Source organism: Choloepus didactylus, chromosome 2 (assembly GCF_015220235.1).
Source record: "Choloepus didactylus isolate mChoDid1 chromosome 2, mChoDid1.pri, whole genome shotgun sequence".
In the NCBI taxonomy this organism is placed as follows: Eukaryota; Metazoa; Chordata; class Mammalia; order Pilosa; family Megalonychidae; genus Choloepus; species Choloepus didactylus.
In genome coordinates, this window is record NC_051308.1 from 110,881,506 (window position 1) to 110,901,463 (window position 19,958).

At 42.8% G+C, this 19,958-nt stretch overlaps 1 protein-coding gene across 5 annotated transcripts in view; it reads left to right on the forward strand.

Moving 5' to 3' along the window:
• ADAR (adenosine deaminase RNA specific) overlaps nt 1-19,958 on the forward strand; it is a 47,794-nt gene that overhangs the window by 12,995 nt on the left and 14,841 nt on the right. For all 5 annotated transcript variants that reach the window (XR_005215221.1, XM_037825859.1, XM_037825858.1 and 2 more), the window contains exon 2: nt 17,664-19,075. Coding sequence is in view for 4 of the 5 variants with exons in the window: in XM_037825859.1 (XP_037681787.1) it covers nt 18,378-19,075 (698 nt within the window). In the remaining variant the exon portion in view is untranslated. The remainder of the gene's footprint in view (nt 1-17,663; nt 19,076-19,958) is intronic.

The following is a 19,958-nucleotide window of genomic DNA, read 5'->3' on the forward strand; positions in this document are numbered from 1 at the left end:
TGGCAATTGTGAATAATGCTGCTATGAACATTGGCGTGCAGATATCTGTTCGTGTCACTGCTTTCCGATCTTCCGGGTATATCCCGAGAAGTGCAATCGCTGGATCGAATGGTAGCTCTATCTCTAGTTTTCTAAGGAACTGCCAGACTGACTTCCAGAGTGGCTGAACCATTATACAGTCCCACCAACAATGAATAAGAGTTCCAATTTCTCCACATCCCCTCCAGCATTTGTAGTTTCCTGTTTGTTTAATGGCAGCCATTCTAACCGGTGTTAGATGGTATCTCATTGTGGTCTTAATTTGCATCTCTCTAATAGCTAGTGAAGCTGAACATTTTTTCATGTGTTTCTTGGCCATTTGTATTTCCTCTTCAGAGAACTGTCTTTTCATATCTTTTGCCCATTTTATAATTGGGCTGTCTGTACTATTGTCATTGAGTTGTAGGATTTCTTTGTATATGCAAGATATCAGTCTTTTGTCAGATACATGGTTTCCAAAAATTTTTTCCCATTGAGTTGGCTGCCTCTTTACCTTTTTGAGAAATTCCTTTGAGGTGCAGAAACTTCTAAGCTTGAGGAGTTCCCATTTATCTATTTTCTCTTTTGTTGCTTGTGCTTTGGGTGTAAAGTCTAGGAAGTGGCCTCCTAATACAAGGTCTTGAAGATGTTTTCCTACATTATCTTCTAGGAGTTTTATGGTACTTTCTTTTATATTGAGATCTTTGGTCCATTTTGAGTTAATTTTTGTGTAGGGGGTGAGGTAGGGGTCCTCTTTCATTCTTTTGGATATGGATATCCAACTCTCCCAGCCCCATTTGTTGAAAAGACCATTATGGCTCAGTTCGGTGACTTTGGGGGCCTTATCAAAGATCAGTCGGCCATAGATCTGAGGGTCTATCTCTGAATTCTCAATTCGATTCCATTGATCTATATGTCTATCTTTGTGCCAGTACCATGCTGTTTTGGCAACTGTGGCTTTATAATAGGCTTCAAAGTCAGGGAGTGTAAGTCCTCCCACTTCGTTTTTCTTTTTTAGAGTGTCTTTAGCAATTCGAGGCATCTTCCCTTTCCAAATAAATTTGATAACTAGCTTTTCCAAGTCTGCAAAGTAGGTTGTTGGAATTTTGATTGGGATTGCATTGAATCTGTAGATGAGTTTGGGTAGAATTGACATCTTAATGACATTTAGCCTTCCTATCCATGAACATGGAATATTTTTCCATCTTTTAAGGTCCCCTTCTATTTCTTTTAGTAGAGTTATGTAGTTTTCTTTGTATAGGTCTTTTACATCTTTGGTTAAGTTTATTCCTAGGTACTTGATTTTTTTAGTTGCTATTGAAAATGGTATCTTTTTCTTGAGTGTCTCTTCAGTTTGTTCATTTCTAGCATATAGAAACATTACTGACTTATGTGCATTAATCTTGTATCCCGCTACTTTGCTAAATTTGTTTATTAGCTCTAGTAGGTGTATCGTTGATTTCTCAGGGTTTTCTAGATATAAGATCATATCATCTGCAAACAATGACAGTTTTACTTCTTCTTTTCCAATTTGGATGCCTTTTATTTCTTTGTCTTGCCGGATTGCCCTGGCTAGCACTTCCAGCACAATGTTGAATAACAGTGGTGACAGCGGGCATCCTTGTCTTGTTCCTGATCTTAGAGGGAAGGCTTTCAGTCTCTCACCATTGAGTACTATGCTGGCTGTGGGTTTTTCATATATGCTCTTTATCATGTTGAGGAAGTTTCCTTCAATTCCTACCTTTTGAAGTGTTTTTATCAAAAACGGATGTTGGATTTTGTCAAATGCTTTTTCAGCATCTATTGAGATGATCAATTGATTTTTCCCTTTCGAGTTTTTAATGTGTTGTAATACATTGATTGTTTTTCTTATGTTGAACCATCCTTGCATGCCTGGAATGAACCCCACTTGGTCATGGTGTATGATTTTTTTAATGTGTCTTTGGATTCGATTTGCAAGTATTTTGTTGAGGATTTTTGCATCTATATTCATTAGGGAGATTGGCCGGTAGTTTTCCTTTTTTGTAGCATCTTTGCCTGGTTTTGGTATTAGATTGATGTTAGCTTCATAAAATGAGTTAGGTAGTGTTCCATTTTTTTCAATGTTTTGAAAGAGTTTGAGTAAGATTGGTGTCAGTTCTTTCTGGAAAGTTTGGTAGAATTCCCCTGTGAAGCCATCTGGCCCTGGGCATTTATTTGTGGGAAGATTTTTGATGACTGATTGGATCTCTTTGCTTGTGATGGGTTGGTTGAGGTCTTCTATTTCTTCTCTGGTCAGTCTAGGTTGTTCATATGTTTCCAGGAAATTGTCCATTTCTTCTACATTATCCAGTTTGTTGCCATACAGTTGTTCATAATATCCTCTTATAATTTTTTAATTTCTTCAGGATCTGCAGTTATGTCACCTTTTTCATTCATTATTTTGTTTATATGGGTCTTCTCTCTTTTTGATTTTGTCAGTCTAGCTAGGGGCTTGTCAATCTTGTTGATCTTCTCAAAGAACCAACTTTTGGTGATATTTATCCTTTCTATTGTTTTTTTGTTCTCTATGTCATTTATTTCTGCTTTAATCCTTGTTATTTCTTTTCTTGTACTTGGTTTAGGATTGGTTTGCTGTTCATTTTCTAGCTTCTTCAGTTGATCCATTAGTTCTTTGATTTTGGCTCTTTCTTCCTTTTTAATATATGCGTTTAGTGCTATAAATTTCCCCCTTAGCACTGCTTTTGCTGCATCCCATAGGTTTTGGTATGTTGTGTTCTCATTTTCATTCGTCTCTATATATTTAGCAATTTCTCTTGCTATTTCTTCTTTAACCCACTGATTGTTTAGGAGTGTGTTGTTTAACCTCCAGGTATTTGTGAATTTTCTAAGTCTCTGATGGTTATTGACTTCTAATTGTATTCCATTGTGGTCAGAGAATGTGCTTTGAATAATTTCAATCTTTTTAAATTTATTGAGGCTTGTTTTATGTCCCAGCATATGATCTATTCTGGAGAAAGTTCCGTGAGCACTAGAAAAGTATGTGTATCCTGTTGATTTGGGATGTAATGTCCTGTAGATGTCTGTTAAATCTAATTCATTTATCAGATTGTTTAGGTTTTCAATTTCCTTATTGGTCTTCTGTCTGGTTGATCTATCTATAGGAGAGAGTGATGTGTTGAAGTCTCCCACAATTATTGTGGAAACATCAATTGCTTCCTTTAGTTTTGTCAATGTTTCTCTCATGTATTTTGTGGCACCTTGATTGGGTGCATAGACATTTACGATTGTTATTTCTTCTTGCTGAATTGCCCCTTTTATTAGTATGTAGTGGCCTTCTTTGTCTCTCAAAACATCCCTGCATTTGAAGTCTATTTTATCTGAGATTAATATTGCTACACCTGCTTTCTTTTGGCTGTAGCTTGCATGAAATATTTTTTTCCATCCTTTCACTTTCAGTTTCTTTGTGTCCCTGTGTCTAAGATGAGTCTCTTGTATGCAACATATTGATGGTTCATTTTTTTTGATCCATTCTGCGAATCTATATCTTTTAATTGGGGAGTTTAATCCATTTACATTCAACGTTAAAACCATGAAGGCATTTCTTGAATCGGCCATCTTATCCTTTGGATTATGTTTGCCATATTTTTCTCTCTCTCTATTAATATCCTTTATTGTACCCATACCGAATCTCTTTAGTACTGAACCTTTCTCCAAGTCTCTCTGTCCTGTCTTTGTTTCTCTGTCTGTAGGGCTCCCTTTAGTATCTCCAGTAGGGCAGGTCTCTTGTTAGCAAATTCTCTCAGCATTTCTTTGTCTGTGAAAAATTTAAGCTCTCCGTCAAATTTGAAGGAGAGCTTTGCTGGATAAAGTATTCTTGGCTGGAAATTCCTCTCACTCAGAATTTTAAATATATCGTGCCACTGCCTTCTGGCCTCCATGGTGGCTGCTGAGTAGTCACTACTTAGTCTTATGCTGTTTCCTTTGTATGTGGTGAATTGCTTTTCTCTTGCTGCTTTCAGAACTTGCTCCTTCTCTTCTATGTTTGACAGTGTGATCAGTATATGTCTCGGAGTGGGTTTTTTTGGATTTATTCTATTTGGAGTTCGCTGAGCATTTATGATTTGTGTATTTATGTTGTTTAGAAGATTTGGGAAGTTTTCCCCAACAATTTCTTTGAATACTCTTCCTAGACCTTTACCCTTTTCTTCCCCTTCTGGGACACCAATGAGTCTTATATTCGGACGTTTCATATTATCTATCATATCCCTGAGGTCCATTTCGAGTTTTTCAATTTTTTTCCCCATTCTTTCTTTTATGCTTTCATTTTCCATTCTGTCATCTTCCAGGTCACTGATTCGTTGTTCAACTTCCTCTAGTCTTGTACTATGAGTGTCCAGAATCTTTTTAATTTGGTCAACAGTTTCTTTAATTTCCATAAGATCATCCATTTTTTTATTTAGTCTTGCAATGTCTTCTTTATGCTCTTCTAGGGTCTTCTTGATTTCCTTCATATCCCGTACTAGGGTCTCATTGTTCATCTTTAGTTCTTTGAGTAGCTGCTCTAGGTGTGTCTCTTCTGGTCTTTTGATTTGGGTGCTTGGGCTTGGGTTATCCATATCGTCTGGTTTTTTCATATGCTTTATAATTTTCTGTTGTTTTTGGCCTCGTGGCATTTGCTGACCTTGATAGGGTTCTTTTAGGGTTTGTAGACCAGTTGAAGTCCTTATCTCTAATTTATCAGATCTACAGCTTCGTGGAGTACACTTTCTCTAACTAACCAGCAGGTGGCGTCCACGAGCCACCTGTTCTCCACAAGCCAGATCTCCCCTGCTTAGCCTTTTTGGTGAGTGGGGGAGTGAGTCTTGTGGGGCCCAATTGGTGTCCCAAGCTTGCGTGTGTAGTTGGTGCTGCCTGCCCTGTATGTGGGGCGTGTTTCTGGGCAGTCGGGGAGGGGGGGTGGCCCTAACAATCAAATCTCCCTGATGATCCTAGAGTTTTAAAGCTACTGCAATAGTCTAATCCTTCAGTTCAGTCCTGCCACAGTTTGTCTCTGCCACTGACCCACAAGTCTTTGGTATTGGCGTATGGCTCCTGAGACTTGCAAGTGGGCCCCTCTTCCAGGCTGTGCACCCCGGGTCCTCTGTTGAGGGATGACTGTGCTATGTCACAGGTGAGTGCCGTCCCCCCAGGGCAGTTCTGGGCTGCTGGGCTGTGTTGGGAGGCTCCCAGTCTGCTCAAATGATGGCTGAATGGGGCTCTGTTAATTCACACTGCTCCCCCTTCCCAGCTCTGGGACATTCAGCTGAGGTTGCAGGGAAGGCTAATGTCCACGCCCAGTTTTGTGGTGTGTGCCTGTTATTTGAAGCACTTCCGTCACACTGGGTTGTCTGGGGCAGCTCTGGGCTATGGGGCTGGCGATGGGCAGGAGTGTTTCCTGTCCACCAGGATGGTGGCTGTGAGCGGACACCCCCCTTTTCTTGGGAAGTTGTGTTGTTTAGTGAATTTTCTCAGCCACTGGATTATTGCCTTTTGTCTCAGAGCTCTCTTAGTTCTGCTCTTGACTTGACGTGCCCAAATTTCAATTCTTTGAAGCTTTCTGTATTGAGCTTCTTAGAGTAATTGTTTTAGAAAAAGCAAAAAGGATTTAAAAAGAAAAAAAAAAAAAAAAAACGGCCCTCCTCAGAGATCTAATGGGTTATTGAAATGCTAATAGACAAAGCAACCAGGGCCATTAAGGAAAGGTGCCCAAGGCAGAGAGATCAGCCTTGCTTCGGGATTTGCATATGCGCCTCAAGGCCTGATCTCTGCCCTTCCCCTTTCTGTGTTCACCAGAACTCCAGAAATCCTCTGCTTTTACTTTGGAGCTTCTCGTGTTGTTTTCCTTCTATGCCCGTCTCCTCTCTGCTGGGCTGGCTGCTCTCAGAGTCTCTGGTGTCTGGCCTCAGTCTATCTATGGTTGGAGTTTGAATCAGTAGAATGAGTTTCCGATAAGAGCAGCCACTGCAATTCTCCCTTCTCCTTCCTGGAGCTGACAGCCCCTCCTCCCCCGGGACTGAGCCTGGCAGGGAGGGGCGCGGGTCCCCTGGCCGCAAAAACTTACAGATTTCGCTGATCTCAGCAGTTCCACGTTTTCATGAGTGTTGTATGAAGTATGCCCAAAGACAGATTGCTCTGTGGTGTCCAGTCCACGCAGTTCCTGGCTTTTTACCCACTTTCCTGGAGGAGTAACTAAAACATACAGCTCACCAGTCTGCCATCTTGCCCCGCCTCCTTGCCTGTATCTTAAGAGCATTGTGAAGTCTTAGAAGCTATTTGTTTGCTTAAGTCATTGAAACACAAAATGAAACAAATACTAATGAACCTAACATCCTGTCCAAACCAGAACCTTATCTCTATTGCTGAAGCCTCCTTTGTCCCCTCCTGGATCCCATCTTCCTGTCTCCCTTCCCTCCCCCCAATGGCTAGTTTGTAATTTTCTTGCATTCCGTGACATATCATATTTTGGTTTTCAAAGAGCACTTAGGCTGTATTGAGAAGACTGGATAGAAGGAGGCCAGAACCCTTGCAGGGAAACCAGTTAGAAGGCTACCGTAATCACACAGAAACAATCATACCAGAGGTTGCCTACGATTTGTTTTATTGCCTTGGAAAAAAAATAAAGTCAAATAAAACAAAAAGTTCTAGTTCTGCTTGGCAGTAATGTAAAGGCTCTAGTATTTGGTTTCACTAAGAAGTGGAAGTTGTGGCTGTGCAAGTGCATCTATCCCAGCTGGTCTGTTTTGGCCTTTTCTTTTCTATAGCTACACATGTAGAAATCACCAGCTCACAGAGCGCCATCTTTGGCAGTCTTGAACTCCGAGCTCCTTGGTTTACCTTCCATTCGAGGATGGGATTGTGTCAAGGAGTGCTGGGTTCTCAGAGAGAAATTCATGTTGCACCGTTTTCCTTTGTCCTCAGTTTAGTGAGGTCATCTCTGGCAAAGTCTACATGATGTTTATTGTATAAAGAGGTTTTTTTGACAAGAATTAAGAATTGTTCAGAGAATCCATGGGCATCCCAGAGGATGGTCTTAAAGAGTGGTTGATTGCATTTTGGCCCAGGTTCCACACTCTATTAGAGAACAGAAGCCCATCTTTAGAACTTTTGCTAGGGAGACTGTTCATTTACTACTTGGCTTGTTAGGTGATTTTTTTTTTTATTACTCTGTGACTTTGGAGGTCTTTATTTCAAGGCCCTGTAATCATCTTTTATGGATGTTAAAAAAGTGTAAGTTCTTTTTTCAAGTTGTAGGAAGAGAGGGAGATTTCTATGAACTTTTTTTTGCTGGAGGAAATGCTTTAAAAAGACAAATGTTAGGAATGTCAAAGCATTATTAATTCCCTTTGGAAAGAAGAGGGTAGACACTTAGAAATGACTCTAGCTCAATTCCCAGAAAATGAGTCCTCTAAAAGCCAGTTTTCACCAAAAGCCCGCAATCTTGCCCCATCTGCCTCCCCTCAGTCTCCACCTCAATTTCCAGCTGTACAGCAGGGAGACAGGCAGAGTACATTTTCTTTAAATACTATTATGATGACAGAATAAAATCTGCTCAATTAAGACAGTGGAGCTTAAAATAAAAAGTAAATTCAGCATATTGGTTTTTTTAGTAAATTCAAGGAGTTGGCCATTTGGCAAATGGGTTTTCTGCAAGTTGGCTGTTAGTGAAATAGTCTTACTTCCCCTAGAAACACGGCGGAACTTGTGGGTGGAGACTGCCTTTCAGGCTTGCCTAGGACAAGTCTGCACTGTGCCCTCTGCTTCCTAGGAGCCGTGGAGATGGGGACATTGCTTTTCTAGGAAACTGGGACCCAGCCCAGCCACTCACAGGCAGGGTCCTGGATCAAAAGAGGAAGAGGAGGCAAGAGTGAGTGGGAGGTACCCTCTTTGTACCCTGACTCGGCCAAACTCAAATATTGGCCAGTAGCTGAACCCTTCTGGACTGGCTACTACCAAGCCAGAAGTCAGTCGGCTGCTATGTGCAAGACCAATCTACAATAGAAGACAGAGTTTAAGGGTGCCAGAATTTAATGCATAAAATCACAAGTTGTACAGATCACCTTGTAGGGTTGTTATGACACTAAGTGTACATTAACTGGTTAAACTTATAGGCAACGTAATTAGCATGGCCTGTTAGCTAATATTATTAGTATTGTTTTAACATTATTACTAATATTTTATGTTTATTATTTGACAATGCCTCCTAACACAATGCTTGGCACATATAGATACTTGGCAAATAACCAGGTTTCTTCATTTACTGCATAACTTTTGTTGGGACCATGCGCTTAATCCCTTTTGGAGACCTCTGTTTCTTCTGCAGGTACCTGAGGCATCTCTTACTTTTCTTGCAACTTCAAAAAACAATTCTAATCATTAACATCAATAAAATATACATCAACAGAGCACTTCTCAGCCATGTGGCCATTTTACTACCCTGTCTGCAAAAAGGTTATCAAAGCAAGTGGTGTTATAGGGAAGAACCTTGAGAATTTTAAAAATTATGTTGATATGGCAGCAGCTGTTTCAGTGGAATAAAAAACTCATTGATAAAGAATTGAAGAGGAAAAAAAAAAACAAAAAAGGTTAATAAATTTGTGTTTAACAACTCTAAATTGTTTATTGTGCATTTTCTAGGAGTTAGGATACAAACATGAGTTTTAATTATGTGCATATTGTAGTCTAGGACTTAAAAATAACTCAGTAGTTTATTACTTTCTTTGATAATGTTACAAGTTGTTTAAGTAGCATATATTCACAGACAGTACATTTCTGTTACTGTTTCACCGTATGAGCAAACATTGAAGGAGTTTGCAGACATCTGCTTTACTTACAGTAGACAGATGCTTCAGTTGGTTGCAGCCCATATGTATAGTAAGGCCTGGTTATAGAAACTTTAGAAAAAAAAAAGCTTGTAAATTTGCTTTGCTGCACACAGTTTTAATAGAAGATTCTACCACAAAACAAAATAATAATTATGAAGCCAGTCTAGCAGTTATTAAAAGCAAGAATAGCAGGGGTTGGAAACTAAAACCAACTCAGTAATCCTGATGATAATGTGTCCTTCCCCATAATTGGGGAGGTCTAACCCTCTGAAGGTACATTTGGAGCTGGAGCTTGGTGGTGGTGTACAGAAGCCAGACTTCTAAGAGTACTGAGTCAGAGAGGCCCCAGTAAACTTCAGTTTATGAATGTCTAATTTTAGATGGTAACTTTAAATGGAGAAAGTTATAGTAAATAGCCCTTAGTTGTATGGACACATGAAAGATTGCATATGGGGTTTGCATTTGGTGTTACTTCGTAGCCCGTCAGAAGACACTCCCCAGGGAGGTGAGTCAGTCTTTATGGGAAGAGACCCTTGCGTTAGGAGAGGGCCACCTGTACTATCCACGAGTGCCTTTGTGCACAGGGAAAACACACGAAGGGCTCTCTCAGCAGTGTGGCCCTTAACAGCGGAGGATTAAGGGAGATTTTTATTTTCTTGGTTTTGCTTGTTTGTATTTTCTGAATTTTTCTGCAGTAAACCTTATTTTGGGTTAATTTTTAAAAGAGCTTCATCCACTTGTCAACTACTATAGAACAGCAAAAAGATCTACGTCACCACCTCACAACCCTGTGGGAGTTAAAACAATTACTGAAAGGGAGGAGATGAAACGTTTATGAATAAGACCGTCGGCATTACTTGAGCTGCTAAGATTCAATGACAGTAGTTCTTGTTTCAAGGCATAAACTGACCCTCTGTTTAGGAAAGAAATTTCCCCTTTCTGCTTCACCACCACATCCTATATTTGATTAAAAAGGATCAAAGGGGCAGCAGTGCAGCTTACCCTGCATAGCAGCTGTGAGTAAAACTTTTCTGGCGCATTCCGGAAGAGGGTGAAAGACTTTGGAACTGTTCAGACTGAAGGCAGGAAGACAAAGGTAAGACATAACTCATTTTGTTTAAACGTGGGGGGATGGCCCCGACTTGCTATATAACTTAAAGAATTATTGGAAAGCAAACATGCATGTAGCCACCACCCAAGTCAAGACTTAGAACATTGCCAGCACCCCTAGAATATTCCTTCCCGGTCAAAACCCCTTCCTCTCTCCCTAGAGGTAACCACCGTCCTGTCTTTTATACTGTGCATAATATAATTTGGTCTTGCATGGTTTTGGACTTTATGTAAGTGGAACCATGCATATATATTATGGGTATTGATGTTTACAAATATGTATATAGTTTCTTTCACTCAATTTCATGTTTATATAATTACCAACCTTGTTATATGTGATTATAGTTCTTTCAGTTTTATTGCTGTATATTATATCATCTCATAGGAATATGCCACCATTTATTTATCCATTTTACTTTTGATGGACATTTGGGTTGTTTCTAGTTTGGGGCTATTACAAACAATGTAACTATGAACTTCTTGTACATGTATCCTGGTGTACTAAGCATTTTTCTGCAGGGTATAGGAGTGGAATTGCAGAACTGTCAGGTGTGTGTGGTCACACCTCTCCTGGATAATGGCAAACTGGTTTCCGAGGTGGTCTCCATATAGATATCATCCTGCCAGTGTGAATAGGAGCTGCCCCACACCCTTGCTCCCACTTGGTCAGATGGTTATGCTGCCAGCCTGGTGGCTGGGCAGTGGTACTTCACCATGGCTTTAATGTACATTTCCCTGAGGCAGTGGGGTTGAGTGCCTTTTCACGTTTATTAATATTTAAAATTTCCTTATTGTGACATTCCTGTTTGGCTGTCCTGCCCATTTTTTTTCCTGCTGCATTGTCTGTTATGCATTCAGCTAACCAAACCTTGATATGAGGATTGTCAGACCCCGGAAAAAAGAGTCTGACATATAGAAGGAATGTCTGATCCAGGGGCCCTGCTGCTTATCTCATGGATACCAGGTGCGCCATAAACTAAGAGTTGAAGGCTGTTTTAGAAATCCCAGTCATAGTGGATCTAGACCCCAGGGGGCGGAGCAAGGCAAGATCAGATATGCCCGTAAGATGAGCGACCACAAACAAGCCAAAAGGCCTGCTTCCTCCACATAGATAATACAGTGCACATCAAAGAAGAGTAGTTTGTTGGAACCCTAGTAACCAATCAGTTCAGAAATTGATAATCACTTACCCAGTTGAGGCACAGAACACACTCAGCAGGACCCTTCCTCCCCAACACCCAACGTGGGTTTTTCCTTCAAAAAATGCTGCTCTCAGATAGAGGGCCGGAGCCATTTTTCCTTTCTTTCTTTTCTGATGGCTCCCACCTGCTTTCTTCGTCTAATAAACCTTAAACTCTGTACTTAAACCATGACTTGCTGCGTTGTGTGGATTCCTGAACGACCTAACAAGGTTGTATAAAAGATGTTCCAGTCCTCGAGAAGATTTTGCAGCTCTAAAGGCAGGAAGTACTGTTGAGACATCTCTGTTGAGACATCTGTCTACTCCACCAGACTACTGTGAGCCAAAGGACAGGCCTCTTTTTCATGTCATAGCCTCAGAACTCAAAATGGTATCTGGCACGTAGTAGGTGCTTAGGAAAGTTTTGCTAAATTGATTGAATGAGGCACAGTGGTTCCAGTCATGGAATGTGTGGGTGCTCTAGTGGAGCTAAGTGCTGAGTAATGGAGACACACAAAATAAGGAACCACTAATTACACCCGTTTCACTGTGCTCAACCCCCCCCCCCCCCCACTGGAGTGGCAGGAAGGCTTCCCTAGGAGTTAATATGTGAAGCAGGTCTTGAAGAACAGATGGGAGTTCACCAGAAGCGATGGAGGAAGAAGTGCATTCTAGGCCAAGGAAGAGAACACGCAAATGTGCAGAAGGGAGAAAGAGCATGCAGCCTACAGGAGAAAGTCAAGATTTGGAGTGACTAACATTTAAGGTGGGTGGAATGAGAGGGCACTGGAGAGAGGGCTGCAGCTGGAGATGATGCTGTAAATCTCGTAAGCAGTGAGGATAAAATGGAGATTTTAAAAGCTTAAGTTAAACCCAGAAAAAGAAATTTCTCACAGGTGACAAAGAGGGCTGTTGAGCACTGGAACTGATCTTTTCCTAGATATCTTGGGGAAAAAAAAATACAGTAGTTATATATATATGAGTTTGATCATGAAAAAACAGAATTGTTTACCTTTAGATAAAAAAGTAGACCCAATGACATGGAATTTGAGAAATTTAAACACCAATTCTTTTTGAAAGTAGTGGTGTAACTTGGGCAAGTGTAGCAGAGTGATGAAATGTAGGCTTTTCACAGCCAGATCCGGGTTTGGCAGCAGTGTGGCCTCATTCAAGCCCAGTTTCCACATCTGAGTTTGCCTTCTTGGGCTGTTGTGAGGATACATTGAGATAATGCATGGAAAGCACTTAACCCTCGCTTGGATGGATGAAGATGGGGGGAGGGGATGGTTTTATAACATATACTCTAAATTGTTCACTCGTGATTTCACTATCTTGTTACTTTTTGCTGGCTGGCATCTGTTTACAACAGTTTGTAATATGCAAGGAATATTAATAAATAGTCTACACTGGCGACGTTTGGTCATTTAAAGGGATCTGACCCTTTCCCGCCCTTCTCCCCACCCCCACCCCTTGATGGCTGGACAAGGTGGAGGGTGGAGCCTCCTGGTGTTTGAATGCTGAGGTTTCGCAGTGGCTTTGTTTTCCTTTTCGCTTTATCCTGTACCTTCTGAGAGGGCCGTGTGAGGGAATTACGAACCCAGTGGCGTGTATTTATAACTCTTTTCCTGAATCTGTACTATCTTCCTCAGTCCTCACGCAAGCGAAGGGATTAGACTTGTAGTCGGCGTGAAACCATGCTAGATTTGCCTAAACCCCTCCTCCTGGCCAAACTTTCCAAAGGGGAAGTCTTTCTGGGGAAACGAAAGCGAAATTGAACCGGAGCCATTTTCGCGGCCCAGCTTGCGGGGCCGGCCTGAGGGGAGTGTTTCCTGTCTGGCCTCCGAAGGCGCCCTGGTCTCGTGGCGCAGCTCGAGAGAGTGTTGGCCCCCGGAGCAAGGGGGGCCCCGCGGGGCCGTGGGGAGCCGGACGGGGCCGGGAGATGCCTGGGGCGGCGCGATGGACCCGCGGCAGGTAAAGGCGGCCGGACCCGGGAACTTGGGAGCCTTGGCTCATCTTAACAGCTTCTCGTGAATTTTGTGGTTTAGTCCATCCAGTATGCCTTTTGTGAGCGTTTGTGTGTACTGTTGCATTTTCTTCTTGCCAAGTAAAACTGCTGTTCTAATTCTATTCATGCTAATTAATTCTGCGGCTTGGAGCCGTTTGGAAGAAACGCTCCCGCGTCTGAGTAGCAAGGCCTGAGCCCACGGCAGGGCGAACTCCCTCTCTCCTTTTCTGCTAGGTCCGGGTTGCCGCCCCTCCCCACCTTAGCAGCCCTCCTGTCCCCACCCTTTCCACCTCCTGAAGGCTTGGGAAGAAATTTAAAATAGCCCTCCTTAATCTGAGAAGAAAGTTTATATGTATGTACTTAATTCATTATCTCTAAAAACTGGAACAATCCAAATATACAGTGGTTGAAAAGATAAACTGTGGTACATCCATAAATGGAATACTGCTCAGCAATAAAAAGGAACAATCTGCTGATACATGTAGCAACATGGATGATTCTCAAATACATTACGCTAAGCTAAAAAAACCGTACTTTAAGGACTACATACTGTGCGATTCCATTTATATGACATTCTGGTAATAACAAGGCGGTGGGGACAGAAAACAGATTAGTGGTTGCCAAGAGCTGGCTGTGGGAGAATGAATTAACTGCAGAGTAGCATGAGAAAATTTGGCGGGAGAAATTGATAATGTATGTCTTGATTGTGATGGTGGTTATAAGGCTAGGTAATGCTTATTAAAACTGGTAGAATAATACACTAAAACGGGTATATTTTACCATATGCAAATTAAACCTCACCTATTAAAAAGCTATTTTAAGAAATAGCCCTTCTTTAAAAGGATTAGGGTCACTTGGCTTGAAGGAAAAGAATTTCTTCATTCGTACCAATATATTACCTTTTGGTAATGTGGGGCTCATTTCTTCCCCCTAAGTATAGGAGACCAGATTAAAGTGAAATTTTGTTGGCAGTGAATATTAAATGAATTGTTACATAGTTTGCATAGCAAATAGACATGAAGTGGGAGGGTGGAGAATTTGAGAAGAGTTAGGCACTATCACCATGGTTTTCCCATTTTCTTGTTCTCATCCCCATTCACTGTGTATCCAGATGGCTTTTCTCAAATAGTGGTTTGATTTAGTTTGGTGTGGTTTGGCTTTTAGAGGTGTTTTGGGGGGGGCAAAAATAAAATAATAATTCCCTTCTCTCCCTCTAATTCCACTTCCCTAAAATGACTGTTGTTAACAAACTTATGTAGCCTTCCCCTCTTTCTTAACTCTGTTCATTCTAACACCCTAACACACATACATATGTACATATTCATAGGTTTTTCTTTCCCCTTTTGTTTATAAAAAAGGGATTATATACATGTTACTTTGCCACATGATTATTTTGTTTCACTTAACAATATATCATTCCTAAATTTCTTCCATGTTTAACAAATAGATGTCACACATTTAAAAAAATTTATGCGAGTACTCTTCCATAACATGAACTCTTCTCTTTTAGATGGACATTCAAGTATTTTCAGATTTTAACCAAGTAGTAGCAGTTTAAATCTAAAAAGCATTTAGCTAGAAATTGTCTTGAGCTACTTTGAAACAAAGTTCTTTTTTTCCAAGGTCAGTCAGAGCTAATCAGCAAATTCCTAAAGTCCTGCTAGTTCAGCTCTGGGACCGGGGCACACTCTCTGTGCAACACATACACGTCTGCCCCTAGCAATGTGGGAAATGGGGGATAGGGCAGAACAGCCCTAGGCACAGCAAGAGCAGGGAGGAAAGAGATATGATTGCCTGTGCAGGGTGGCTTGTTCTCACAGTCATTAATTCCCCAGATGGTGCTTCCAGATCAGTTTTGTGCCAGGTGCTCTCTCAGTTTCTGAGAAGGCAGAAGTGACTGAAGCATAGTTCTTGGCCCCAAGGAGCTCATGTGGAGTTGACCATATGCAAATTAAACCTCACCTATTAAAAAATACTACATGTATTAGAAGTAGAGAGTTGAGTACAATTTCTAGGGCACCTGATATTGTTAATCACCTTTAAAATACACTGCAGTCTATGTGTGCTATTATTCAAAAGAAATAATAGCTATAATAAAAGGTAAAGTAAGTTAAGTGTAACAGGTGCTGAGTTGGAAGAGTTCAAGGAGAGGAAACTCCCATGGGCTAGAAGAGGTGAGAGTCAGAGGTCTCCTGAAGAAGGTGGTGCTTAAAGACATCTCTGAGGAAAGGGTCAGGGTTGTGGTAGGTGGCTGTGGAGGGAGAAGCAATGGCATTGGATTAGAAAGTAGAGAGAAGGAAAGATTAGAGGCTCTTGCAGTAGCCAAGGTGAGAGGTAATGAGGGGCTGGAACTGGAAAAAGACACATTTAAGAGGCAATACAGAGGTGGTAGACAAGGCAGAACTTGGTATCTACCTGTTTAGATGTGGGAGATGAGGAAGGCAGACAAGCAGCAAAGATGATTCAGGTTTCTAGATTTAGTAATTAGGAGGAGAGTGATCCCACTACCCACAATAAGAATGGCAGAAGGAGCCGGGTTTGAGAAAAATGGTTACTTTGGTTCAGAATATGTGGAGTTTGAGGCATTGGCAGATTGTCCAGGCAGGTGGAAATTCAGATCTTAAGCACAGGTGCAAGGTGGTGGCTAGAGATAATAGTTTTGAATGCTCTTGCTTAAGAGAGCTAGTTTAGGTTGGGAGAGTGGATGAAACCAACTTAGGGGAAAAAATGTAAAGGAAGAAGTGTTCCTTAGGCAAAACCTCGGGGACTGATTTTGTGTGAGAGGCAGAAGAGAGGGACAGAGGCAGACAGATGGAGAAAGAGTATAAGAGGAGAGACCTTTGGTGCTTGGTCCCCAAACCCTGAGGGAGAATTTTCCAAGAAGAGGGCTCAGTATACAGTGAGCTAGTACACATTTGGTGAACTGAACTGAACACCATATGGCAGTGAAGATCCAGCTGAGGTTCAAGAAAAGGACATTTTATGAGCTCTGTTAGCATGAGTCAGTGTTCTTCTCCAACACCATGTGGATGCTTTGGGGCAGGAAAAGGGGACATTGGGCTCTGGGTGGAGAAGGGAACTGATCGTGAGATCAGGCTGGGTGAGGAGGGTTATGAAGGCAGACGGGGAAGAATCAGGAGTGGCTCACTGTCACCATGGTGGGTTCACATGCAGAGCAGGTTCCACAAGAGTAAGGAGTGGAAGTGGTAGGAATACAGGAATTTGCCATTGGAAAAGAGCAGGGGTCAGTCAACCATGACCCACAGGCCAAATCCAGCCTTTCTCCTGTTTTTTTGAATAGTTTTATGGTAAATAAATTGTAAATTTATTACATATTGTCTGTGGCTGCTTTGGTATTACAGGGCACTACAAGGGCTCTTTATAGAAAAAATTTGCCACCCCCTAGAAAAGAGTTTCAAGGTTTGGGTTTTGGCCTAGGATAGAGGAACAGTAAGATTGAAGGAGCAGCTGAATGAACAAAGCACGTGGCTGAAAAGTGGATAGAGGTCAGGAACACCATAGCCGGATACCTTAGAGTGATTTGCAGGAATGCTAAAGCCCACTAATAGTGGCAGTGTTATGGGAGAGGAGAAGGCTAAGGAGATGGCTAAGGAGATGTTATGGGAGAGGAGAAGGCTAAGGAGTGAAGAAAGGGGTCAGCTGCCTGCAGAGCTCCTTCTAACCTTGAGGAGAACCGGAAGAGAGAGCCATAAACTGAGCCATTTGGGTCACTTTTGTAGTTGCCAGAAGCCCCAGGGGAAAGGAAGCAAGTTACTGTTGACTGACACACCTTCCCGCAAGTGGTGGCTAGCAAATGAATCTATGGAGTCCTGCTGCCCTTCCCCATGTGGCGATTCTTCCTGTTAAACCTTGGAGGACAGGGTTTTGATTTCATCAAATTAACTTAAAAATTTCTTTTCGTCGTAGCTATCCACGTGATAGATTTAGAGACCGGGGGAGGGGAAGCGGGGTAGGCGGCAGTGAACCTGATTAAAGAAGGGGGACCGATCTTGTCCATTCCCTGGTCCCCTAATCCCTTGGGATTGTCAAGTTACTGGTCTGTTTTTTGTTTTGTGTCATTTTTTTAAAACAAGATAACATTTATTTGTTTCTCTAATTTTAACAGGGAAATTTTTGACAGGTAGTAGAAAGGTTCTTTCTCACCTCCCTAAAATTTTGTCCTGGGGAAAAAGAATAAGTGAAGTTGCTGGAGAGGCTGTGCTGAGATATCAGAACCTCTGGGTTCTACTGGAAACTGTTTGGAGGAGGGATTTTCATATGAGTACCTGTTTTTTAATCCACATCCACCCTGCCTTGCCCTGCCGTCTGCTTCCCTCTCAGTTTTCCCTTTGGCTGGCCTCCAGCTGGCTAGAAGCCCACCTCCTCCTTGCCTTCTAGCCCCTTGGGAATTAGGCGCAACTCCTCTAGGCAGGAGGAAGGGACAGGCACACAGAGGCTCACCACTGTAGGCCTGATCCATTTTCTTTTCCATCTTCTTGTTCTGCAGGGGTATTTCCTCAACAAATCCCCCATCTATCTGATTCAAAACTATGAACACAGCAAGCTCACAGACCAACAGCTGGTGCCGAGATCTTCTCCTGATAGTTTCCAATCCCAGCAAATAGAGTTCCTCAAGGGGCGGCTCCCAGAAGTGCCCCTCATTAGAAAGCAGGCACCATTCCTACCACCATTCAACCCTAGACTCTGGCCAAGGTTTCCAGAACCACCTGCCAGAGGCAGGCAACTGGAGATCTGGAGTGCACCCAGGGGCATACCTCTCAGAAGTCAGGGGGTCCCGATACGGTTCCAGCATTCTTGGCCACAAGGCAGGATTCTGCCATGGAGAAGTGTTGATGGGCTTTCCTCACATTTCAAGGAACTGAATATCAGTCAGGATCTCGAGCAAAGGATCTTAGAGTTCCTAGAAGAGCTTGGAGAAGGGAAGGCTGCCACAGTACACGATCTAGTTAGGAAACTCGGGGCACCAAAGAAGGAAGTCAATCGAGTTTTATACTCTCTGGCAAAGAAGAATAAGCTACATCGGGAGGAAAGAATACCCCCTTTGTGGAGAATTGCATTCTCTGTTCAGGCTTGCAACCAGCAAAGCGAAGTAGGGAGACCAGACCATCCTAACCAGGCAGTTCCAAACTCAGAGGTCAGTTTGGAAACTGAAGACAGAAACCCCACATCTGACTCAGAAGATCCTCCTGGTCCTTGCGACATGGCTGAGATCAAGGAGAAAATCTGTGACTACCTGTTTAATGTGTTTAATTCCTCTGCCCTGAATTTGGCTAAAAATATTGGTTTCTCCAAGGCCCGAGATGTAAATTCTGTGCTGATTGACTTGGAAAGACAGGGGGATGTCTACAGGCAAGGGGCAACCCCTCCCATATGGTATTTGACTGACAAAAAGCGAGAGAGGATGCAAATGAAGAAAAACATGAATACTGTTCCTGAAACCATTCCAGCTCCCCAAAACGTAGAGCTCCCCATCTATAATTTACCCATGTCAGATCCCTCAGACAATGTGATAACCACAGAGAAAGTAGAGAATGGACAGGAACCTGTCGTAAAGTTAGAAGATAAAGAGGCCACACCAGAACCAATAAAATTGAAACCACCTGTTCATGACAATGGCCCCTCAAAAACAGGGTATGTTGACTTTGAAAATGGTCAGTGGGCCACCGATGACATCCCAGATGACTTGAATAGTATCCACACAGCACCAGGTGAGTTTCGCGCCATCATGGAGATGCCCTCCTTCTACAGTCATGGCTTGCCACGGTGTTCACCCTACAAGAAACTGACAGAGTGCCAGCTGAAGAACCCCATCAGCGGGCTGTTAGAGTATGCTCAGTTCGCTAGTCAGACCTGTGAGTTCAACCTGATAGAGCAGAGTGGACCACCCCATGAACCTCGGTAAGAGACCACCCAGGAATTGTACCTAGGGTTGGGGTCAAGCTCTTGCTCCTGACGCACTCTCGGCTGAGCCATGAGCAGTGCTGTTTGGTGACCCCTGTCTTTCCCCTCTTCCTTTCTGCCTTTTGGCTGTATCACCCTTGATTGGCCCTTTCTCCACATGTTGAGCAGGTCATGTAGACCTTAGACCAGCCAGATTTTGGCTGAGCAAGAGGAATCTTTTCACTGAAATGAAGCGTCTTTGCAAATCAGTAGTTTTCATGCAGCAATGTTATGCCTACTTCCTAAAGCCAGAGGTAATGAAGAGGTGATTCCCTTCCCACCTGCTTCAGTGTGCCACCCCCACACAACACACACGCTAACTTCCCAAGAGAGGTACAAGAGCAGGTGGGTTGGAGAGGGCCGCCCATCGAGAATGAGGGTGGACTGTGCTGTTCAGCAGGAGCAGGTCCACAGTCTCCCCTCAGCTTAGCTCTGGTAAGGCAAGGACGATGTAGAGTGTGCTCGGCTGCCTCCCTGTTGAAGGTGGTGGTTCTGATTTTACACACCTCCTCTGCACAGATGGGTGGGCCAGCACTTGCTGCTGCTCCTGAGCTAGGAAATCAGAGATTACCTCACTCAGACAGCTGGCTGGGCCCTGCCCTGTAGGGTCCTGCCGGCCAGTAGACAGATGGTGGAGGACAGGTAGGCCCAGAAGGGAGGAGCAGAAAGGCCTGGCAGGGAGTGGAAACCACTGAAGCTGAAGCAGGCAGCAGCTGAAGAGAGGGCTGGCAAGTAGAGGAGAGAATTCTGCCAACCATTATAATAAACTAGGCTGGTAAGGATTGCCAGCTGTGGCCCTTATTCCTTATCTTGACTGTCTTAATGACACCAAGATGGCATG